Raw genomic sequence first — 25,115 nt, 5'->3', positions numbered from 1 at the left:
AAATTTGAACAGTACTTTGCCAACACTGACAACCAAAATGTTATGCTACAAGATCAATCAGATTAGTTAAAACGTCCTTTATTGATCAATAAATCAGTTTCTGGGTGATTTAAGTGATTTGAGTCACTAGTGTCTGTGTATTTTTGTCAAACACTGCCACCTTGTGCCAAATGTATAGTCCTACAGCCAAAACTTTAGGTTACTTGCGTAACGTAACACCCATTCTCTGATAACAAGAGTGAAGGAATGAGGTCATTTGTATGTTTTTTTTTTTTTTTTTTTATCTATATAAGTAATATCTGAATGCATAACATGTAGCACTGTAAATTTTCGCTGTCAAATTCAATGTTCATTTTAAAGGTTCACGTGATACTGTACTATTTGGGTATATATCAGTTTTAGCTGATTTATGAGGCCATTTTTCAGCATTTTACAACAATAATAGTTAATAGTTAAATTAATTAATTAAATAATAATTAATTGCAAAAAAACAAAACAAATATATATATATATATATATATATATATATTAATCAATGCAAAATAAATACATAAATAACTATATATATATATATATATATATATATATATATATATGTGTGTGTGTGTGTGTGTATTGGAGTATTCTAAATAGATCTTGATACAACAACAACAATAATAATAATAATAATCATCATCATCATCACTTTTAGCTGATTTATGAGGCCATTTTTCAGCATTTTACAACAATAATAGTTAATAGTTAAATTAATTAATTAAATAATAATTAATTGCAAAAAAACAAAACAAATATATATATATATATATATATATATATATTAATCAATGCAAAATAAATACATAAATAACTATATATATATATATATATATATATATATATGTGTGTGTGTGTGTGTGTATTGGAGTATTCTAAATAGATCTTGATACAACAACAATAATAATAATCATCATCATCATCATCACTTTTAGCTGATTTATGAGGCCATTTTTCAGCATTTTACAACAATAATAGTTAATAGTTAAATTAATTAATGGAATAATAATTAATTGCAAAAAACAAAACAAATATATATATATATATATATATATATATATATATATATATATATATTAATCAATGCAAAATAAATACATAAATAACTATATATATATATATATATGTGTGTGTGTGTGTGTGTGTGTGTGTGTGTGTGTGTGTGTGTGTATTGGAGTATTCTAAATAGATCTTGATACAACAACAACAATAATAATAATAATCATCATCATCACTTTTAGCTGATTTATGGGACATTTTACATTTAATAGTTAAACGTTTCAGCAATAGTAGTTAAATTAATTAATGGAATAATAATTAATGTATAAATCAGTATTTATATATTCATAATAATGAATCTATAAATAAATAGTATATATATATACACGTAGTATAAATAAATAGATAAATAAATAAAATCGCATTTTGCTGAATTAAATTGCAGAATTAAATTTAAAAAATGAAATGTTTAGGATTCATTTTATTAAAGTGGGAAGATATTGGTCATATCTTTTTGGATTTATTTTGCAGATTTGATCTAACAAATTAGGATAGAAACAAACTCTCTCCCATCACACACGCCCTCTTAGTCGTACGCCACGCCTGGAGTTCCGCCAAAGCTCCGGAAGTTGTCATTCTAACCGCTTCCTACTTCCTGCGTCAAAACATTCCGGTGTGTCTATGCGGCTTTAACGGCGCTTTTCGGATTTTATGAGTGATTATGGCTGCGAACTGCAGCACCGGTTCGGCCACGGAGCCTCCGGGACTAGAGACCCAGTGGCGGGAGATCGACAACCTGAACCAGCAGCAGCTACGGGCCGGAGACAGCTGGTGAGAGAAACTTCAGCCTTAATAACAAACAAACAAACATTCAATAAACAACAACAACTACAACACAGATAAATCCCTGACAGAACTCTGTAAAACTGATACCGCTCTGGAGTTTGTGCGGTTTGAGGGTCTTCAGGTTCTTCAGCTTTAGTAGCAGCCATGCCAATGTGATTGAGAATTAAATGTTTCAGATATCAAATAAAAGAAGGAAACTAACATACAGGTCAGTTTTCAGGCCTAATAGATCGGGTTTCCTGGTTAACAGCTTCCTTGGCATCATTAAGGTTTGACAGGTTGCTTGTCTTACCAGATTCCAACATCATCAACTCTACCCACTTTAAACGCTTTCATTTCTTTTCATTTTCATTAGCAAATGTGCACATGACCTAGTTTTTATGGTGTCTAAGTCTTTAATGCACTTGTTTTAAGTTTCACTTCCATCTCTAGAAGGTGTGCCAGTCTGTTATGGGAAAGTTACTTTCGGTTTGTGTTTGTTCCTTGGACAGGAAAGGCAGATCTTGCTGTAATTCCTTCTCGTCCCTAAAGGCAAATGACAAGTGTTTGGTGTCTTAATCCATGTCTGACACTGGCGCCCTTTACAGTTTACATTAAACAGATTTGTCCTAAAGCTCATTAAATGATGCAGGACTGACACAACCAATCAGTGTTGAATGTGACAGTTGCATGTATCTGTATTGCAGGTATTTGTTGGACAAAAGATGGTATGATCAGTGGAAAGAGTACGTACATGCCGGGGACCAAAATTCCTCCTCCTATCCCGGGAAAATTGATAACAATGAGCTCTATGAAGGTAAGTGCTGCTATTCTTTGATGTTACACACAAGATCCCATGAAGCATTTAATGTCTCATTCTCTGCCGATCTGTTCCCTTAAAGTAGTAGTTCACTTAAAAAATAAAACTGCTGAAAAGTTACTCACCCTCAAGCCATCCAAGATTAAGTTTGTTTCTGCATCGAAACAGATTTAGAGAAATTTAGTATTATGTCACTCACTCAAAAACGGATCTTCTGCAGTGAATGGGTGCCGTCAGAATGAGAGTCCAAACAGCTGATAGAAACATCACAATAATCCACAAGTAATTCACACAAATCCAGTCCACCAATTAACATTTTGTGAAGTTAAAAGACGCATGTTTGTAAGAAACAAATCCATCATTAAGGCATCTTCTGGCCAGAATATGAGTCCACAGTAATGCTTCGATGTTATTGTATAGAGGACTTGTATTTTAGCTGGAAGTTTAAAGTTAAAAATAACATAATGATGAATTTGCTTCTTCTATTGATGCACTGGAGCCATGTGGATTATTGTGATGTTTTTATCAGTTGTTTGGAATCTCATTCTGACGGCACCATTCACTGCAGAGGATCCATTGGTGAGCAAGTTATGTAATGCTACATTTCTCCAAATCTTTTCTGATGAAGAAACAAACTCATCTACATCTTGAACGGCCTGAGGGTGAGAGAATTTTCAGAAAATGCTCATTTTTGGGTGAATCATTCCTTTAATAATTTTGGAGGTAGAAGATGTTTTGAAATACTTTGCATGCTTTCTGTAGATCTGGATTCCTATCATCTGAAAGAGAGGCTGTCGGAGAATGAGGACTTTGTTCTGGTCCCTGCAGAAGCCTGGCATAAACTTTTGTCATGGTATGACATGATGGACGATCAACCTCCTTTGGAGAGAAAGGTAGTGTTAACCAGACTGTTGACTTTTCTTTCTATTAAAATTCAATGAGATTTTGAGTTCGAAATAGGCAATGTTTGTCATTAATTGAGGATGATGTGAAATCATCTTCTTTCTCTTTGCAGGTTGTTGATCTTCCCAGCACTGTTAAAGTAGAGGTATACCCTGTGGAGATCTACCTCTGTCTTTCTAGCAACATGGAGAGTACTATATCTGCGTGCTTCAGTCGAGCAGACAAGATACGTGAGTACAGGCTGTTAATGGATGGAAAAAGTATTCGGGCACTCAAAAATGTCTGATTAAAGATACAATCTCACTGTGATTTCTGCATGTAAAATCACTGCAATGAATATCGGGACTAGGGCTTCTGTTTTAATGAATGCTTCCGAAATAACAAGTAAAAATAAATTCAGTCCACTTTCCAGCTACACTGTAAACTATGTATCTTTGAAGTTTGCATACTTTGTACTAAGCTTAATTTGTGATGTTTAGATCCTCTAATGATGTATATGTCCAGTTTGCTATACAAATTCATGGAATGCACTACCGTTCAAAAGTTTAGGGTCAGTAAAAGTTTTGAAAGAAGTCTATTATGTTGTTCAAAGCTGCATTTATTGAATCAAAAACACACTAATAAAACAGTAATATTGTGAAATATTATTAAAATATTTTTATTTTAATAATAAATAATATTATTAAAATAGTTTTAAAAAGTAATTTATTCCTGTGATGCTCAATGTCACATAATCCTTCAAAAATAGCTCTAATATGCGGATTTGCTGCTGACTTTGGAAATGTACATTCGTATTTTTTACATTCGTAACAATGTTTTACATTGATGAATTATTAATATATAAAAAAACTAAATTAATAACAATGAAAATAAAAGCATTCATTTCTTTGAAATGAATAAAAAGAAAAAAATCATACCGACCTCAAACTCATGAACAGTAGTGTATGTTATGAAGTGTGTTATGTCTTTTAAGTTAGATGACAGTTACATCAATATATTACAATTTCTGCTAGCCATAAGCATTAAATTATGCTTGATAAACAGGCATACTAAATGTCTTGCACTATACTTAAATTAAAATAAACTAAATGTCTTCTTTGGCACATCAAAGGTTTAGCTAAAACTCTGGATCGCCACTTAATTTACAGAATGTTGTTCTTGCAGATCTATTTTATTTTTGACATGTAATTATGTTTTATAGACAGATGTGTGAAACCCCTCAGGATATTGGCAGCCTGGTGTATCTGAGCTGCAGATCTCTGATTGCGTGCATGTGTGTATGTATGTAAATCTCACATGTGTATTTGTGTTTGATAGACGCTATACATCAAAATATACGGCAGCATTTTAATGTGTCAGAGACCGCTGAGAGCCGACTGTGGATGAGGAGTACGGATACGAGCTCAGAGAGGCTACGCAACCTTAACATGACTGTCCTTGACGCCTGCCTCAGCTCCGGCATGGTAAAATACACACCTTCCATTTACACTCCTAAACTCTGATCATCTGTTATGTTATGTAACCATTTGGTGACATTTACTGTAATAAGCACTGCCCACAACCTCACCTGGCAGGTTTGTCATATAGACAAACTTTGCTACCAGTAAATGAATGCTCTGTCATGGGCCACCCTGTTTGTGTGTGTGTGTGTGTGTGTGTGTGTGCTGTGTCCTAACATGCTCTGCTCACTCTGCAGACAGTGATTATGGAGATCAGGAATGCGGATGGTACGTGGCCCACATCCAGGCCTCAGATCATGTGAGTTTAAAGACACCAGCTTCCTTCTCTCGTGCACTAATGCAAGTTTCGGTTTTGGTTTAGGAAATGGAAAGATGCCTGTCTAAAGCACAAATCACTCAAACATCCATATATGTATCATCAGCCCCATTCATTTACATCTGTAGCTAGATGCAGTAGGTTAAACGCTTTTATCCTCAGTAAATGGCAAGCCAAATGTGATCAGTGTAGCACAAATTAACTTTGAAATCATGTGAACTTTGAAGTTCTTTGAAGTCTTGCGGCTGGTAGAAAGCATTATTCATTTTGAAAATAACTGGGACCATATTATTTACCTGGGACCATATTATTGCCAGAGTCCAATAAACCATTATAGTAGGTTATAAAGAAGATTTTGCCCCATACAAATCAATTTTTTTTAAAAATGGACCATGTTTTAAGTGGTCATATCATGAGGAATCAAATGTTATATGATTTTTTGGAATTAAAAAGCTTAATGCACTATGAATGTTTCAACTCAGAGTTCCTTCCAAGATCAAAAGACCATTTATTGAACCATGACTGCAAAATGACTTGATCTGCACTTCCACAACCTTATGATGTGATGGTCTTTTACAGTGGCATAAAGCATTGTATTATAGTTAAGACAAATTTATTCATATAGTGCTTTTTGAATGCACATTATTTCAAAGCAGCATTACAGAATATCATGATGTTGATGTATATATTATATTAATATCATAATGTCTTATAGTCGCATTTAGCAGATTAGGGATAGGCGATTTTGTTGTTTACATTTTGCGACAATAAAAGCAAGTAGTAGGGATAATCTTATAGTATGCTGTATAGTATGCATCACATTACATGTATTGTATTGCGTGTATTGTATGTATGCAGATGAGTTTGGATGTACTTATATTTACAACTGTATATATAGAGGTAGATGATAATGTAGTTATATTTTGTTTTGTAATATAGTTACAATTACATATACAGTTTACTTTTTTGGTGACGATATAATAACGCAGTGAAAGTCTGTAGTGTATATAGTGTATATTGCTATACGTGACTGTACTGTATGCATGCTGGCCAATATTATCGTTTACATTAATATATTTTATAGTCATGGATTGTATGGTTGAAAAGAATGGTCTGCAAAAGTGCTCAAAAATAGAACAGATGCAGTTTACACTGAATTCTTAATGGTAACCTATCCCTAAATGGCTCATTTTATTTTAACTGTCAAAGAGAGAATGGAAAATATTCGTATGAATATAAATTATAACTGGTTGTACTACAAAAAAGCTTTACTAGCATTATAAGATTAACCTCAAAAAGAATTAAAACCTACCAAGCTACCTACCTAACCAGCCTGTTTGGCCACTGTAAGTGTCTTAGCCAAAAATGCTGTTTAGATGGGCAGCTCACTGAGCTCTGAAACGTCACTTTTATTGGTTATTTGGAATTTATATGTCATTTTGTGTCTCTAGGCGGAACTCTGCTGATGAGGACTCGTATCGAGGGCCTCCTGGAGTGTGTGGCCTCACAAACCTAGGCAACACCTGCTTCATGAACTCAGCTTTACAGGTCAGAGGTCATGGATTGCTGAACACTCAGTCACATAACTTTTACAAATGGCTTTTCTTAAAGTGAATTGTGCATTTTTTTTTCCACAGTGTCTGAGTAACACGCCACCACTGACTGAGTACTTCCTGAGGAACTCGTATCTGGAGGAGCTGAACTTCACCAACCCTCTGGGCATGAAGGGTGAAATTGCAGAAGCCTACGCAGATGTCATCAAACAGATGTGGTCAGGCAGGCACTATTCTGTGGTTCCTCGGGTATTTAAGGTAATGTAATTGTAGTGATCACTCTGCATTACCATTTTTTTAGAGCAAAACCTGTTTGCAAACACCAGTGGAGCTGAAATCAATTGGTCCATTTTCAAATCTGGCTCCCATTCTAATTCATAATAGCATTTCCCCTTTTCTTTTTATCATTACCTGTCCTCTCTCTGCTTTCATATCAATGAAGGCTTAATAAAATAACTTAATATGAAGAAACAGCTATGATTACAGTATTCGTGTCTTATTTCTTTGTGGTCACTTTTGATCAGTGTAAGTCATTTATAGGCTGTAAACACTGTAATTATGATTGTTTATTTTTATTTTTGCTCCATTAATAGTACAGAAATTAAGCAACGTTGTTTGTGTATGTCTTTGCAGACTAAGGTCGGCCACTTTGCGTCACAGTTTCTGGGCTACCAGCAACACGACTCTCAGGAGCTGCTGTCTTTCCTGTTGGACGGTCTACATGAAGACCTCAACCGGGTCAAAAAGAAGGAGTATATTGAACTCAGAGATGCTGATGGCAGACCTGACCAGGTGCTTTTTACACACACACTATTGTACACGAAGAATAACTCTTGTAATGTCATGCCATATTTATCAGTGGCACATAACACTTTATCGATAGTTAATTTATTAAATGCTGTTGTCACTCTTGTTTACAACCAAACTGAGAAAATGTGAAAATAAAAGTAATTCATTTTTTGTGACACTTAGTGAAGCATGCTTATTTTTAATTATTTTATTTTATGGAATAATTAATTTTTATTATTTCATAATTAGAATTTTTGTTATTTATATAATTAGAATAATTATAATTACATTTCAATGGTTAATTAGTCATTATTATTAATTTTGTAATACAATTCCATTCTATTTTGTTATTTTTTACTGTGCAAAATTTTGTGATAGTTTTTTCAGGATTGTTTGATGATTAAAAAGTTTTTTTTTTTTTTAAATCAGCATTTGTCCAAAATAAAAACATTTTGTAACAATATTTTAGACTTATCACTCTTTATCAATTTAACACATCATTGCTGAATAAAAGTATTAATTAAAAAAAATGTACTGAACCCCAGACTTTTGATTGGTATTTATGTATTGCAGGAAGTTGCTGAGGAAGCATGGCGCAACCATTTGCGGCGGAACGATTCAGTCATCGTCGACACATTCCACGGATTGTTTAAGTCGACGCTGGTGTGTCCCGAATGCAACAAGGTCTCTGTGACCTTCGACCCCTTCTGCTACTTGAGCGTGCCCTTACCTGTTAGTAAGGAGAGAGTCATGGAGGTGTTCTATGTATCGCTGGATCCCACGGCCAAACCCACCCAGGTTTGTATTATGTCATATGCTGAAAAAACCCCCAGCAAAATACCATAATGCTCAGTCAATTTTGGCAGGAAAAGTGGCATATGTGCAGCACGACAGACATGCTCATTATGAGTGAGCCCATGCTATGAGTTTGGCAGATGTGAATGATGTAGCACTGCGGGTTTGTAAACAGGAAGACAGCTGGTGGTGTGTGATGTCATCAGAACCAGTTTTGCTTAGGGCAAAGTAGTCTGACAGATCTGTTGAACAGAGTTTAGTAAGGATTCAGTAAAACCACTGCTTTACTGTGAGTTTTGTTCGTCTTGATGACTGATGAGCGTGTCTGTCTTCCCTCTGCAGTATCGTCTGATTGTACCTAAAGCTGGCCAGGTGATTGACTTGTGCACCGCCCTCTCTCAGACAACAGGCGTCCCTCCCAGCCAGGTTCGAACAAGCATTTTAACCACTGAAACACTGGCAAATTGTGTTTACAAATTGCTTATGGCTATAATCTTGGTTTGGTTAATGCTATGATCCTGTGTCCATTTTAAGTTTGATTTACTACTGACAAATGTTATATTTGTTCTGGGCTAATAATTGATGTGCTCTTCACAGATGGCTGTGGCTGATGTTTTCAATCACCGCTTCTATAGGATTTACCAGGCTGACGAATCCTTAAGCTGTATATTGGACCGGGATGATATATTTGTGTAAGATAGAACTAATCTGAGTAAACCACTTTAATCGTACAGACATGCCAAATGTACAGTTTTTATTAAGCCTGGTTCATTAAGTTTTTTTAAAACAGAAAAATCGATATATTTATAAAAAAAAATCGATTTGTATATTTTTTTCCTTTTTAAAAAAAATTGATGTTAGTGTCTGACTTTTCCAAGCCTTTAGCTTTAAAGATTTTTTTTATTTCCTTTCAAAATATAATTCGTAATATGATACATATTTATGTAAAATTATATATACTTATTCTTTTTTCAGTTGTTGTTAGCGTCTGACTTTTCCAAGCCTTTAAGATTTTTTGATTTCATTTCATATAATGCAGTTTATTTTCAAAATATAATTCATAATGCATTAAATTCCTGTTTTAAGGAAAGAAAACTAAAATAATATGTATCAAAGCTGCATCTTGAGACAATCTAAATGTGTTTTGTGGTGTGTTGACGCAGGTATCAGCTGAGCAGTGGCTGTGTGGATCAGGAGGGTGAGGAGGTTGTTATGGCCATCTATATGCGTGAACGCTCCCATTACAGAGATTACGGCTCGGGAAGCAACAGCTATGGCACCTCCCTGTTCGGTCACCCGCTGCTGATGTCTGTGCCACGCGCCCAGTGCACACGGGAAGATCTCTACCAGCTCCTCCTGAAAAGACTGGCGTAAGTCGAATCAGTCATGTATGTTTGTCACAAGCTAGTTTTCATTAAATACCCGGATCGTTTAGTTTTTAATATGTTTACATTTTATGTGGTTTTGTTATAAAAGGAAAACGCATACATTGACCATTATGACATTATTTCTACAATAAAACAAAAATATTAATATTAATAAGGTTGTAAAATTGTTACCAGCTATGTATGCCATTAGTCCTGGAATCAAAATTCATTAATTACACAGAATACAGACTCTTTGTATTTTTCCTTTATTTATGCATTTTTTAACTGCATTGTATTGATTATTAGAATAATTTGTGCATATTTTACTGCCAGTAGATGCATTCAATTATAAGTTTTTTTTGTATAAATCTGGTAACTAACTGCTTCTTTTAACTTCTGTGATCATATGGTGTTATTGTGCATTTTTACTTCAAAGATGTTGTGATCTGTTTTTCTTTAAAAGCTAGAGTTGGGTTGCCAGTCATATGTGTCATAATTCTGTCCCTGCACAGGCGATATGTCCGTCCCTTAGACCCTTCAGAAGAAGTAGAGGAGGAGGAAGAAGAAGAGGAAGAGTTGTACAAGGCTCAGACCAATGGCGTTAGTGATGGTATGACTTTGTTTTTTATTCTGCAAGGATGTATTAAATTCATTAAAAGTGACGGTAAAGTCATTTATAATGTTATAAAATATTTCTATTTCAAATAAATGCTGTTCTTTTTCATTTTCTATTCATCAAAAAATAAAAAAGCCACTGTTTCCACAAAAATACTAAGCAGCACAATAACTGTTTTAATGTTTCTTAAGAAATGTTTCTTGAACAGCAAATCAGCATATTAGAATGATTTCTGAAGGATAATTTGACACTGAAGTCTGGAGTAATGATGCTGAAAATTCACAGGAATAAATTACATTTTAGATATATTTAAAGTTTTATTTTTTCACAATATTACTGTTATTTCACTGTATTTTTGATCAAATAAATGCAGTTTTGATGAGTATAAGAGACTTCTTTTAAATGACCCCAAGCATTTTGTGTACAAACAATGATTCATTTTTGAACAGATGAGGGCGAGGAAGACTCTGAGGAGGCAGGGCCATCCAAGAAAGTGGAAGAGACTCAAGAAAGCGGCCAGGCAGAAGAGCAGAACAACTGCCAATCAGAAGCCAGCCCGAGCAGCGAGGGGGAGGAGAGAGCTGAGGAGGAGGAGTCGAGCAGCGAACCGGACCGGGGCAGCAGTACCGAGGAGGGCCAATCAGCATGCGGCAGTACTGACACCAACTCCCAAGACGCCACTGACGGGGACCAAAGTGCGGGCGCGGAACCTTTAGGAAAGGAGGAAGAGGATGAAGATGAGGATGAGGAAGAAGAAGAGCAGGCCGCATCTTGTGCTCAGGCAAACAAGAGGCTTCCAGGAAGACGGCGCTACACTGAGAGGCAGAAAAAAGCCCTCTTTACCATTCAGGCGGTGAACTCTAATGGCACCACGGAGCGAGGGATGGGAGAGGCGGACGGCGGCTTCTCTTTCAGCTGTGAGTACATACTAATGAGAAACTCAATTTGTTACAGACTCTTCTGATGCTTTTGTACAACTTCAGGGTCATGTGCGCATTGCGAGGGTCATGACAAATTGAGATTGCATGTCTTTTATATCTCCGGCTGCTCAATTCCCATCTTTTCATAGTCATGGTATCTTTTAACTCGGATTGTTCATCATTATAAATGTTCCTGTTCTTAATGGAATGACTCACTGTTTCTGTTTAGCTCAGCCGTACATCGCCATCGACTGGGACCCTGACATGAAGAAGAAGTACTACAATGAGAATGAAGCCGAGGTAAGATTGCTAATGAACTCTTTGATCCTTCAAAATGCTTTTCGTCTGTTGTTGCACTAGGAAATGAATGTAACCTCTCATAAAAGGCTCAATCCAGTCTATTCCATTAGAAATTTTGTGTCATGCTCATTTTAAAGCATTACTCCTAATGCAGCGATGCGTCTGTATGCGTCACTGCAGTCAATTTAGCTCACCTTTACTTATGTAGAGCTTTATACAATGCAGATTGTTTCAAAGCAACTTCGCAGTAATGCACAGGAAAATGACAGAATTGATGATATGCAAATTCTGCGGTAAAGCATTTCTATAAAGACAGACAATAGTGTCATTATTCACCTGTGGTCAGTTCAGTGTTGATTCAGTTCAATAACGGTGTAAAGCTGCTCAATTGTGAAAAAAGTTAAATTTAACTACAAGAAGCTCTACAGAAGGCGGTGTCTCTCTGCAGCTCGAGTCAGTTCAGTTGTTAAATAACAGTATCACTGTTGCCTAATTCATTAATTATGAAACTAATTCAGTTCAGCTTTACAGCAACTCTACAAAAGACAATGTTTTCATTATTTGGCTTAATTCAGTTAAAGTTTTGTTCTCATCCGATAGTGTCCGTGCATTAAAATCAATAATATTACTAAATATTAAGTGTTTTAAACCAGCACTGTCAATTTATTTGTCGAAAACGGTGGTTCTCAACCCAACACAGCACCAGAGTTTATTATGTACATAAATATAAACACACATGCTTAAAATGGAAAAAAAAATAATACTTGTGCTCACCAGTCAGGAACCACTGGTCTGCTATCACAGTGATTTGAATATGCAAAACATAAATGCAGTATTAATTTGATGTTTTAATTAAATAAATATCAAAATGCATTTATTTCTTTAACTTTGTTAGAGAACCTAAATATTTGAGCTATGCAAACTGCGGCATTTCTGTTGCAAATGTGTTTTTTATGTTTATGCAGAAATATATAAAGCATCAGAGCATGGATGTCCCTCACCAGCAAACCACAGTGCAGCTGCAGGAATGTATAGAGCTCTTTACCACGGTAGAGACACTGGAAGAGGAAAACCCCTGGTAATCTACTACTTGGAGCTATTACAGATTCTATCCTTTTATTCCAGTCTATCCTTCATGAGCATGAAGAAAGAGAAACCTTTTGTGGTGTTTGTTGCATAATTTAGAGTCATAACCATCCGTTTCATAATTTCTAGTGATGTATTTAAAGAACTGGATTGCTTAATCCGCCCATGTATCTCTGTGTTTATGTGGTCTGTAGGTATTGTCCAACGTGTAAAAAGCATCAGCTTGCCACTAAGAAATTGGATCTGTGGTCTTTGCCTGAGGTTCTTATCATCCATTTAAAGCGCTTCTCCTACACAAAATACTCTCGAGAGAAACTGGATACCATCGTGGAGTTCCCCCTGCGGTAAGATGAAGTACTGTTTGTGAGATTAAGACATACATACACTAGTGTTCAAAAATTTGGGTTGGTAACAATTTTCTATTTGAATATTTTGTAAAATGTAATGTGTGTGTGATGCAAAGCTGAATTTTCAGCATCATTACCCCAGTCTTCAGTGTCACATGATCCTTCAGTAATTCTAATATGCCGATTTGCTGCTTAAGATACATTTCTGATTATTATTGAAAACGGTTGTGCTATTTTTGTGGAAACCATGATACATTTTTTCAATAATTTTTAATAAATGGAAAATTAGATATAACAAATTATTTGAAAAGACGTCTTTTATAATGTTATAAATCTTTACTGTAATTTTTTTTATCAGTTTATTGTGTCCTTGCTGAATAAAATTAGTAATGTCTTTCAAAAAAGAAAAAAAAAATCTTACTGACCCAAACTTTTGAATGGTAGTGTGCAATTATAAATGCTTTGGTTTATTTATTTATTTTTGATCCTTACAAGATTTAATTAATGAGCAACCTTTTATATTTTTTTCTTTCAGTGGTTGATACTTAGACTATTTATTTTCATGTGGTTCATATGTTGTTATTGCTCTGGTGAAAAGCAGCTCTCATTCTCTGACTGCAGGGATCTGGACTTCTCAGGTTTCCTCCTAAAGAAGACAGTGAACAGTACTGAACCTCCCTGTAGATATGACCTGATCTCTGTGTCGAACCACTACGGCGGACTCCGAGATGGACACTGTATGCATCAGTCTTCTTAGCCTTCATTAAACAGCATGCCATGCTATTTTGATTAGTGACAATAACATTGCACAAACATTTTTTCCTTTCTAGATACTAGTTATGCCCGGAACAAGGACAACGGTCAGTGGTATTACTTTGACGACAGCAAGGTGACCTATGCAAGGGAGGAACAAATAGTGGTGAGATTAATGCACCTTTCTGTGGTTTGCTTCATCAACATGAAATCAAAATAGACCCTTCATGTTTTTTATTAAATTTCTTTGGTCTTGCTGTGCATGACTCATCGGTGCACGCTCTTCTAAAATGAAATGTTTGTTTTTCTTCAAAATACAATAACTTTCTCAGCCTCTGAAATGACTTGGCCACATGAGTCAAAAAAGACTAATCTGTTTAAAATGATGTTCACAAGAAATTGTCATATGAATGGACGAGAGTTGTTTTATTCTACATAAGCTCATGGTGGCTCAATTTGGTAGTTGACTAATAATAATATAATTGAAAATAATAATATCATTGAAAATACAATTCATAAGTTTACTATATAGTGCTTAAGGAGATTTAGAAAAGTGCATCTAAACAAACCAAACAATTTAATAAGCACACTATGGGGTCAGTATGTTGGGGTTTTTTTTCAAGACAATTCAGCAAGGATGCATTAAATTGATTGTTACAGAACTGTTCTTTTGAACTTTCTATTCATCAAAAAATCCTAAAAAAATGTTTCCACAAAAATATGAAGTGTTTTCAACATTCATAATAATAAGAAATGTTTCTGAGCTGCAGATAGAATGCATATTAGAATGATTTCTGAAGGGTCATGTGACACTGAAGACTGGAGTAATGATGCTGAAAATTCAGCTTTGTATCACAAGAATAAATTACATTTTACTTTACTTTCCGTTATTGTCCACAAGTGGAAATATGTCTTTGGCTTTACAACACATTATAACAAGACCAATACAATAAAAGACACTTACACAACAACTCTAAAAGGTAAGATAGAATAAAATACCATACAATACAATTGACTCAACATTTCATTTTAGCATACACATATGTACATTCCCACATGTACATATATCTGTGCATACATATTATTAATATTCATTGTCTCAGCATTTAAAATTCTAACTGCAGTTGGCACAAATGACATCTGATACACATTTTTTTTTAAAATATATTTGAAAAGAAATTTTAAATTGTAATAATATTTCATAATATTACTATTTTACTGAATTTTTGATCAAATAAATGCAGCCTTGGTGAGCATAACATACTTTTCAAAAACATTAAAAAAAAAAAAATCTTGCCAAACCCAAATTTTTGATTAGTATTGTAAATACAACAAGTTTGACAGTCAATAGTCACTGAAACTTTCTCTCTCCCTCCATTCCTGTAGACTAGTGCCGCCTACCTCCTGTTCTACCAGCGCCAAGACAAGATCCGCCAGCCCACCGTCCCTCCACCCGTCCCCTCCTCTAGCCAGCCCGAGAACCACGTCTCATCCCAGACCCACGATGGCATGGATGGAGCCTGTTCCTGTGTCAGCATGGAGACAGACTGATTTCTGTCCTTATGTCTTTTACACGTTCCACTTCATTCTTTCTTACTCTTATCTTTTCTCGCATACTATTGATCATCTTAATCAACAGAAACTTGAACCTCCGCCTCTGCTCTGACTCCGACAGGAAGTGCGAGGCAGGGGCACTTCTCTCAGGCTGGTGCACACGAGCATCATGGGGTGGGAATGTAGATTTATGTTTTTTTCTTTCTTTCTTTCTGTATTACGAACTCAAGGAAACAGGTTAGGCTGGTAGCGGCGGATTCAGAGATCGCGCACTGATTTGATGAGAATTCGGAGAATGAGGTTTGCGCCGCAGTTCATCATCACCGACGTGTTCTTTATTTTTTCCTAAGCTTGCTTTTCTGAGCTAGCACAGCTGCTGTCCACAGTGGTGATGTTTGATCTGAACGTACAACCTTCAGCTGCACTGTTTAGCAGCATGAATCAGTTTATTCCATCTCATTGTTTCAAGCAGTGACATTCATCATGGGCGCTTTGAGCAGGGACCGTTAGGGTTTCTCATATCAGGGATGTCATGTTCAGAAATCCTGCTTCAGATTTCTGAGATCTTGTAAAAAGGTGTGGGTGGAGAAATAGGTGGAGGTAAATGAGATATAGCTTTCTGTCCACTCACTCGTGAACTATTTATTTTCGTAATTGCTAGTGGAGTGAGAGATTGTAATTCAAAAGAGCGGCTTCTAAAGATCTTCCATTTTTATTTTCATTCTTGTGATATATATTTTTTTTCCCGTCTGTCGTGAGGTCTGGGAAAAGCCACTCTGTTGCGGGACACAAACGGAGGCCTGTTTTCCAGCCAGAATTTGCTTTTTTTATCTTAATTGAAAAGAAATGCACAGCAAGATTTAAATATTACATTCTTTTTTGACTAATTGCGTGCAATTTATAACGAACTCTTTGGAGCAATGAGAATATTTCAGCAAAGTGCTTTCTGGATAGAGCTCTTTACGTGATGATTTTTAAGGCACCTCTGTACAGTATTTTTGTATGGTAATGTTGTATTTGATCATTTGGATCAGATGCTGGGAATGTGGGAGCTTTCATTTTATTTTGTTAATTATAGATTGAATATATAATTGTATACACAACTTTTGATATGAATAAATGCTGACTATAAAGTCGAGGCTAGATTGGACCCATTTGGCTTCCATTTATATTGTTTTACCTCTGAATAAAAGGAGGTGTAGCTCCTTTGGCAATGGGAAATGCATTCCCTTGGTTTGTACTGACTGCATATTAACATTTCTCAGCTGCTCACGGTGTTCTAATTCATTTGGCCCACTGCGTAAAGATCTTATAGAAAATGCCTTTTCATTTGCACTTCCCGTTAAGTGACTGCTTAATTGCATCAATTCTCAGATTTTAATGGACGCAGTTTATCGCACTGTCCTATGAGATTTATATAAATATATCACTATATGTCAGAGGAGCACTTAACACCTTCAGTATGTTTTAATATGATAATAACAGCTGAATCTCACAAAACCTGTCCAGAACAGATATCAAAAACCAAGGAAGCAATATGAAATTATATTTTTATTAAAAAGCATTTTCATGACAATTGTTAGTAAAAACATCATGATAGTATTTGTAAATTAAAAGTGACCCCATATGTTCTTAACTGGATTTGTGAGATTTACGAACTTGTGACGAAGAACTGGTGTGAATCTTCTTGTAGTCTGCTTTACAAATGGACGTTCCTCAAATGATTTAGCTCATTTATTTCTCATCTACAGTCTTCCATTTTGTACAAGGTTTAATGAATGCAATGATCCGTTTAAAAAGAGCTTAAGTTTTTACTATTTTACAGCAATTAAATGGCTTCATTCTAGCATTTATTTCTAAAATAATAGACTAGTACTGGAATCAACAGCTGCAGAAAGCCACATACAGTACAGCCTAATTTCTTAAATGCAGCATGGTTTATAATATTACAATCAGATATTTATCAGAGCTACTGTGTGACCTGCGATCATGGTTGTATTATTTCAGTGAAATCCATCAGATGGTCCGCTGTAAATAACTGAAATATTTCAGCAATTCAATTGGTTTGAGAAAGTCTATTTCTGTCAATGCTACACCAATTTCTAAAGCATTTTGCATTGTGGGAGCATTTTTTTTGTATAGAAATTAAACATTATAAGTTATCAAATAAAAGCTTTGGAGTTTTGAATATTGAGTATGTAGTATTTTCAATCTGAAACGTGGAGTTGTGTAAGTGTTAAACATTTGACTCACCTCTGTGTGATTGACAAACGTTAGACTAACCAACCATTTCCTCTCGTCTGATTCAATCAAAGACACAAGCACAAACTGATTTCCTCCTCACCTTAGGGTTCCATATGATGTTTATTAAATATCTCTTGTTCAGTGACCAAAATAGTATCTGTTTTACATTCAATTTGCTGTTATAATAACTCTGACTGAAATAATGGCTTGTAAATAAAGAACTTGTTGTAATTACAAACCATGCTAGAGAAAATCTGCCGGATAGAGACCGTGTAATCAAAGATGAAAACCAAACTGACATTTTAAGAACACTTTAGAAACAACTAACCCAAAAATATATTTTCAAGGCATCGCTTCACACATAAATACACTATTAAGACTTGAGAAATTCTGTATATTAACACCTCTGGCAAAAATGAATAAAATTTCGATCTATTCTGTGCTTACAACAAATTAAATGTTCATGTGCAACGCTCACAGTTCACAAAAACATGTCAGACATATTGTAGATGCTTTGCAGGACATTCAAACTAACCGCTATCACGATCACTGCAGTCTATGAGTACCAACATTTGAATCATGTTAAGAATTACATCAGCTTGTGAATTAAACCATCTTAACAGCACTGGTGATTTGCAATCAGACAGTCGTCAGAACAGGGCTGTTTTTACTGTAGTTCTTGGCTAAAGAGTCCTCGGAAGTTCAGATCCTGACACATGAGTTCCTCTTCTACATTCTCAAGGGCCCATTTGTGCTCCACAATCTCCAGAGCTTCCCACTCGCTCTGAAACAATGGTAAAGAATACGTGTAGAGCATTGCAGAGCTTTACACATCTGAGAAGAGTGTGAACATTCTGCTAAACATCTCCTTTTGTGTTCGGCAGGAGTAAGAAAGCCATACGGGTTTACAACAACAACATGAGAGTGGGTAAATGATGACCACATCATCTCTCTCTCCAAGTATATCATTATTTTTGTTTGAGGACTGAAATGACTTACTGCACCCAACACAATCTGCATTCCTCAAGAAATATAATGTTTCAATAGTTCTGTGATTATGTGAGCTTCAAAATGGCAACGTTTAAAGTTTCACAATTATCCTAAGATGATTAGGTTATGAAATTAAAACAACCACGTTTCCACATCGGCGCTGCTATTGCATGAATCAGTCTGTCCGCTGGGGCTGTAAACACTGAACTCCCCAAAAAAATTAAACACAAATAACTGCTGGCATGTTTTTTTTGTTGGTTTTTTTCAGACGTGCATGTTTGTCCCAGAATAAATTCATATAATGAGAATGATTTACATCACATACAAATGATTTAATTTATGCAAATGATGTTCTACTCACCTTGAATGCTTTATTAGGATCAGGAGGCATCGCCATAGCGGCTCCCGTCATTTGATCCTGCATAATCCTTGATTGATCTGCAGCTGAAAATAAACACCTTTTAGTTTAAATAGCTGAGAAAGTCATCTCAATTTCACAGTTAAAATGACTTTTTTAATATAGCATTTAATACAATACAACATTAGATAATTGTATATTAATTTAATATTCATTGAATTATATAACTATACTGAAGTCATAAAAAGGTCTTAATATCAGAAACAAAAACAACCAACCATTGTCTTGTCCAAGTATGAGAGTGTACATGCTTCTGAGCCCAAACACATTGAGAAAATACCATGATGCTGAACTGACCCTATACGAGCAACAAATTCAGATTTTATTCACAGTTTTCAGCTTCTGGCAACAAATAAAACACATCACACATGAATACTGTACCAGGATGCGTCTAGAGAGATCAGCTCAATTCCTCTCTGTAACATGGGCTTGAATCTCAGAGTCAGAGGAAACGGAACTTTAGCTGAAGGAGAAACGAGCAGCACAAAAAACTGACTTTTGTAACAATTCAGTTAAACTCTTACAAGCTTACTTTTTTTTCCAAATAACGTTCACTTGAGATTTAATCAGATTAACAGCATCCACTACAACTTTTAGACATTTTCTAGTCATCCTCAAATAGTCATTATATTTTTGATTGGTAACGCCGAGAAAAAGCCGAGAATGTAGCTCCTTTAAGAGAGAACAGAAGCCACCGCCAACAACTTGCATCAGCAGTGGACTGAACAAATGTGGTAATCCTACAATGGTTAGAACCCACTTACCAACGTCTGCCTTTCAGAAAATGAGTTATGAATGTACTGGCCAAACGTTACATCACCCAATTAAAATTCATGAGCCGGCTGTTAAGGTTTAGAATGTCTCCCTTCACATTTCAGATGCTTCCTACACACCTTAATTTAATCACACTTACAAATGACTGTTTTAGAAAGAGAACCACATTCACACATGCTCACTAGATCCTTTTTTATAGTTTTAAGGGAGTTGCTCACCCAAAAAAACTAAATTTGCTCAACATTTACTCACCCTGATGTAGAGGAGTTTGTTTCTTCATCAGAACAGATTTGGGAGACATTTAGCATTAAATCACTAGCTCACCAATGGATCCTCTGCAGTGAATGGGTGCCGTCAGAATGAAAGTCCAAACAGCTGATAAAAACATCACCGTAATCTCTAGTCTTGTGAAGCAAAAAGCTGTGTTTACAAGAAACAAATTCATCATTAAGATGTTTTATCTTTAAATCATCGCTTTCAGCTAAAATAAGTTCTCTATCCATAATATCACTTTCCAAAGTGAGCTTGGATTTTCTTCACCGTAGGAAGTTTCTTACAAACACAAAGCTTTGTCACAAGACATTACTAATTGATGGACTGGAGTGGTGTGGATTATTGTAATGTTTTTATCAGCTCTCATTCTGACGGCACCCATTAGAAGATCCATTGGTGAGCAAGTGATGTAATGCTAAATTTCTCCACATCTGTTCCCATGAAGAAACAAACTCCTCTACATCTTGGCCTGTTGGTGAGTACATTTTCAGCAATTCCTCATTTTTGGGTGAACTATTCCTTTAATTCTGACAAATAACAAAAGCTCTTACTTGTGACAAACCCAGAAAAGGCCCAGTTGATCCATCCTCCAATCAGAATCATTGGCAGCACATTGGTCAGGTTCCCTTTCATCATGTCCGTCAACATGCTGGTGTCTGGGACGGGTGATGCAAGATGTTATGATGAAGCAGAGTAGGTAATTTCTTCTCATTTTAGGATGTTAAATTTGCTCTTACCGGTCATGGGGTTTTTGGGTATCACCTTTCTTTTGACCTTCTTGAAGAATCCAGTCTCAGGGTTGTTGAAATAGTGTTTTCGCATGGCAAATGACTGAAATGGGACAGCATTATTGATCACCGACACAAACAAGTAAATGGATTCCATATGCTGGGAACTGTTTTTCATAAAGTACTTAATACCTGTTTGGGAAGATATTTTCCATTTTCTCTCAGGATGCGGCTGCGCAGCAACACCTGGCTGTGATTTAAAATGAATTAAAACGGATAAATGTATACGTTTTCACAAAATAATTTGCAATGATTATGTATAAACTGCAACAGTTCCAATGAGATTATAAAACATTCTTTCCACAAAATGTTTCCTGAAGCTCTAAATAATTCAAACTTGCCTAGGATTTAATATATTTGCAAGAAATGAAACAGATTTGTTGTATTTCCATATTTTGTAATTGGGACAAATTAAAAAAGATCTTTTGATCATATTTGTGAATTTAGGAAATGTCTCCTTTTTAATTCCCATGGATTTTGCATAATTAATTATACCCGTTTATTCCCTGATATCCAGAATACATATTTGCATACAGTATTTCTATTCTAACCAATAATGTTCAATACTGACCATATAATTATTTACTCAGCAATCAAAACTTTTAATTTTGCCAAAAAAAAAAAAAAAAACTTTGACAACATTTTTAAATTTAAGCCAATAATACATTTTTAGCAAAATATAGTATTAATATAACTAAACAACATTTTATAGACGACATTTCATTCATAAATATTCTGCCAAGGAGACAACTTTATAAATACAGGTATTATTTTAGGTTAATTATTATTTTTATTAAAATTAATTATTGAATATAATTTTTTTTTTTTTTTTTAGAATTACAGTAATCTATATGTTGTGAGTTTGATAAGATGTTTATGGTTAAACACCTGTTTGTATCAGTCATCTCACCTGTCAGACACCTGCTGCAGATCCACTTTCTTCTCATTATGAATTAGTTGAGTAACGTAATGCCGCAGAACTCCGACGAAGAATGTGATGAAGACTATGGGCAAAACAACCCACAGGCGAATACTGGAGTCTAGCAGCAGCTCTGGACCTGCCATTTAATACACCAAAACTATCTGACACTTTTAAAGTTTATTTTAATACTTGAATTACACCACGATGAAACATCAAACTATGGTAAAACTACTGCACTTTTACGCGACAGTAGCGACACAGTACTGCCGCATGAACACGCGCCATATGCACAGCTGCTTTTTGACCTTTGAACTAGTAGCGAGGTCCGATTCGTGAGCGAATCGTTCTATTGAGTCGAATATATTAAATGAAACTGTTGAGTCGATTCATGCACAAACTGGACTGTATCGGTCTGTGCGCTCATCGAGTCCCCACTGAACCGAGTCTCTATTGAACGTGACCGTTTTAACACATGTAAACGAAATAGATATAGTTTTAATAATAAGTAGTAATGTGTGCATATAACTAGTTTTATTACACGTTTGTAGCATATAATAAACTACGCGAGGATGTCGAGGATAACGTCATATCGTAAAAGAAACGTTTTTAACTCTTTCTTTGAGACGAATTGTTTAAAAGAACCGATTCGCAGGATAGAGTCGCACGTCCCATCACTACTTTGAACTGTGAGATATTTACATATGCATTTATGTTTTATTATGTTGTTATTTTCTTTCACTAAACGGATAGACTTGTCTTATTTATATATAAAAATGTATATATATATATTTTAAAAAAATAAAAAGTTAGTTTAACGCAATTTCCGGTTTGGAAGACGTTTCCGTGTATCTTGTAAACAAGTGGAGAGCCACGTGACAGGTTGAAGGAAGGTTTAGCTTCGAGTATTTTCTATTAAAACAAATTCATTTGTCAGCTGTAAGCTTTTTATCGCTGCATCTGCCCAGCGACGATTTCTGATGCACGTTAATGTTAGAAACAGACTACGATTCAAATAAATATCGCTGTATCATAGTCTATCTGCAACCATCTTTTTTCTCATATCATGACTCCTGGGGCGCCTGGTATTAATGAAAAAGTCTTGCAGTATGAGACGTTTATCAACGAAGTATTGAAACGAGATTTACAGTAAGTATCATCGCTCGAGATTCGGTTTTAGTGTAACATCTGCAATAATGCTATTATCGTGTTTACATGTTTGTACCTTGGTAAATCCTGTGATTTCTTTAAATATGTACTATCGTAATACCGTGGTATTATTTGTAGTGCCATTGGGTTCCATATAAATACCCATTTTACATGATAATGTGTATGTTATATATGTATAAGTAAATCTCTCTCTCTCTCTATATATAAAATGATTTAAAATAGATTAAAAATATAGATGGATAAAAATTATTCACTACTATCTTAACTCTGTGCTCTGACAGGAAAGTATTGGACCAAAGAGATACTGTGTATGAGAAAATAGCACAATACCTTCAGCTGAAGAACACAATTAAAAGCATTCAGGTATTTTATCTCTGTCCTTTTTCATTCATTCATTTATTTGCTATGTAACCTTGCCTATCTCTATTTTCATTTGTTACTCCCTGTCTCTGTTGTTTTCTTGCTCTCATTCTGTATCGTCGATGTGTATTTTAATATGTTGCTTTTGCTGTATTTTATTAATCTTTAGGAAACTGACAGCAAGGAACTCAAAACAGATGTTGACCTTGGCTGCAATTTCTATGTGCAGGCTCATGTGTAAGTATTGCTAGTCTGAGGTATGTGAACTGTGCGTCAATGCCGCTGTCTAACATTTAAAAAGGGCACACTCATAAAGGATTAATTCCTTTTTAGGCCTGATGCATCAAAAATATATGTGGAAGTTGGATATGGATTCTTTGTTGAATTCACACATGCAGAGGCTTTGAAGTTCATAGAAAAGAAGACTAATCAGCTAACAGAGTAAGATAGCATTTGGTTTTATCTTTTGGTTTTTGATTGTTTTGAAATGTATTACATTTTGATTTTTTACCTTGAAATGTTCATCATTATTTGAATATTTCAGGTATACGGAGGTCCTTACCAAAGATGCAGCAAAGATAAAGGCCAACATCCGCATGGTTTTGGAGGTACAAATCATTACAATTTACTTGCTTGTCCTTTTTTCAGTTTATTGTGATGCTTAAAAAATCTATCTTGATAGGGACTGAGGGAATTGCAAGGTCTGAAAGATCTTCCAGAGGACAGAAGGAGAGAGGTGTTTTAGTACAGTTCACCAGTCACAGCACAGTGTATTAAATTTGCACATATGACTATAATGTTTGTTTCAAATAATGTGAAATTTATGGCAGTCAGGTTCGGAGGAACATTGCCTTTTAACAGGTTATACTGTTGTTTTGAAAAGTTTGCTGAATAAATACATTTTCAGTACAACTGTCAGTGTCAATGTGATCATTTTAAATAATTTTATCCCTGTACACACAGTACATTAACACATGACCTTTATAAACCTCTTCATATAAGATTTGACAGTCTATATGAAAAATGAATATGTAAGAGGCTTCTCTTTTTTAGATATGTCAAGCAAATTATTAATTGTATTGAGATTGTATTATTGTAAATGAAGAAAGTCATACGTAATCTATTGAAATCATTGGTGTTATCTAGTTCATAAATGTTCATTTTTATAAGACACAGGACTTTTTACAGAAATAAGAATTCTACCATTTCAACAAGCCACAAATATACTATGAAGCCAATCCTTATGTATATCTAAAATGTGAGTACAGATTGATTCTGGAATAAAAACTTTAGCTTAGAAACTTTATCTACTGTAATTCAAAATATAAGTAGTAATTATTTTTTTGTTGAATCTACAAATAATAAGAACCCAAACTGTGTATAGCTTACCCTGTCCACATAATCAATTCTTCATCCTGTCTATGAGTATTCGATAAAATGCTTTCAAACTGTGTGCATGCTTTTAGGATTCAAGATTCAATTACCTTCAATGAATTACATGGCCATTAATCGATAATTAATTGAACTTCTATTTTAGCTGTTCTGATTGATGAAGACAGTGGTTCATTTTAAGTTTCTGCAGCATCCGTGTGACGGCTACCCTGTCACACTAGTAACAGTTGCCATGGAAACTGGATGTTGAATTGTGGCAGCACTGTAAGACTTGCTTCCTGAAATAGATGATTTTTCTTTGTACAAAGACTCACTGCTGCATTTGGGCACAATGACACGCTATACAATCAT

The 25,115-nt window shown here is 35.1% G+C and overlaps 3 protein-coding genes across 3 annotated transcripts; 2 read left to right on the top strand and 1 right to left on the bottom strand.

The window, feature by feature from the left end:
* The first annotated feature begins 1,652 nt into the window (after nucleotides 1-1,652).
* usp11 (ubiquitin specific peptidase 11) lies at nucleotides 1,653-17,624 on the top strand. The gene is made up of 21 exons (XM_058784245.1): nucleotides 1,653-1,863; nucleotides 2,565-2,674; nucleotides 3,440-3,570; nucleotides 3,693-3,810; nucleotides 4,898-5,043; nucleotides 5,277-5,338; nucleotides 6,808-6,904; nucleotides 6,994-7,167; nucleotides 7,543-7,701; nucleotides 8,272-8,496; nucleotides 8,836-8,919; nucleotides 9,091-9,185; nucleotides 9,657-9,863; nucleotides 10,373-10,470; nucleotides 10,926-11,393; nucleotides 11,626-11,696; nucleotides 12,662-12,774; nucleotides 12,977-13,126; nucleotides 13,751-13,866; nucleotides 13,960-14,048; nucleotides 15,269-17,624. Exons 1-21 carry the CDS (start codon nucleotides 1,754-1,756, stop codon nucleotides 15,431-15,433), a joined length of 2,988 nt encoding a protein of 995 aa, XP_058640228.1. The 5' UTR covers nucleotides 1,653-1,753; the 3' UTR covers nucleotides 15,434-17,624.
* Nucleotides 17,625-17,765: 141 nt separating this feature from the next.
* On the bottom strand, nucleotides 17,766-22,158 carry zgc:86609 (ER membrane protein complex subunit 3-like). The gene is made up of 8 exons (XM_058784247.1): nucleotides 21,834-22,158; nucleotides 21,056-21,113; nucleotides 20,873-20,966; nucleotides 20,687-20,791; nucleotides 19,470-19,551; nucleotides 19,307-19,386; nucleotides 19,032-19,114; nucleotides 17,766-18,464 (listed from the first exon to the last, which is right to left on the bottom strand). Exons 1-8 carry the CDS (start codon nucleotides 21,986-21,988, stop codon nucleotides 18,348-18,350), a joined length of 774 nt encoding a protein of 257 aa, XP_058640230.1. The 5' UTR covers nucleotides 21,989-22,158; the 3' UTR covers nucleotides 17,766-18,347.
* A 522-nt stretch (nucleotides 22,159-22,680) lies between these two features.
* Nucleotides 22,681-24,284, top strand: uxt (ubiquitously-expressed, prefoldin-like chaperone). Its single transcript, XM_058784248.1, has 6 exons — nucleotides 22,681-22,991; nucleotides 23,294-23,375; nucleotides 23,542-23,609; nucleotides 23,706-23,813; nucleotides 23,917-23,980; nucleotides 24,055-24,284. The coding sequence occupies exons 1-6, from the start codon at nucleotides 22,909-22,911 to the stop codon at nucleotides 24,115-24,117; spliced, it is 468 nt and encodes a 155-aa protein (XP_058640231.1). The 5' UTR covers nucleotides 22,681-22,908; the 3' UTR covers nucleotides 24,118-24,284.
* The last annotated feature ends 831 nt before the right edge of the window (nucleotides 24,285-25,115 follow it).

This window comes from Onychostoma macrolepis, chromosome 08 (genome assembly GCF_012432095.1).
Source record: "Onychostoma macrolepis isolate SWU-2019 chromosome 08, ASM1243209v1, whole genome shotgun sequence".
NCBI classification, from domain to species: Eukaryota; Metazoa; Chordata; class Actinopteri; order Cypriniformes; family Cyprinidae; genus Onychostoma; species Onychostoma macrolepis.
This window is presented reverse-complemented; position numbering and strand designations above follow the sequence as displayed.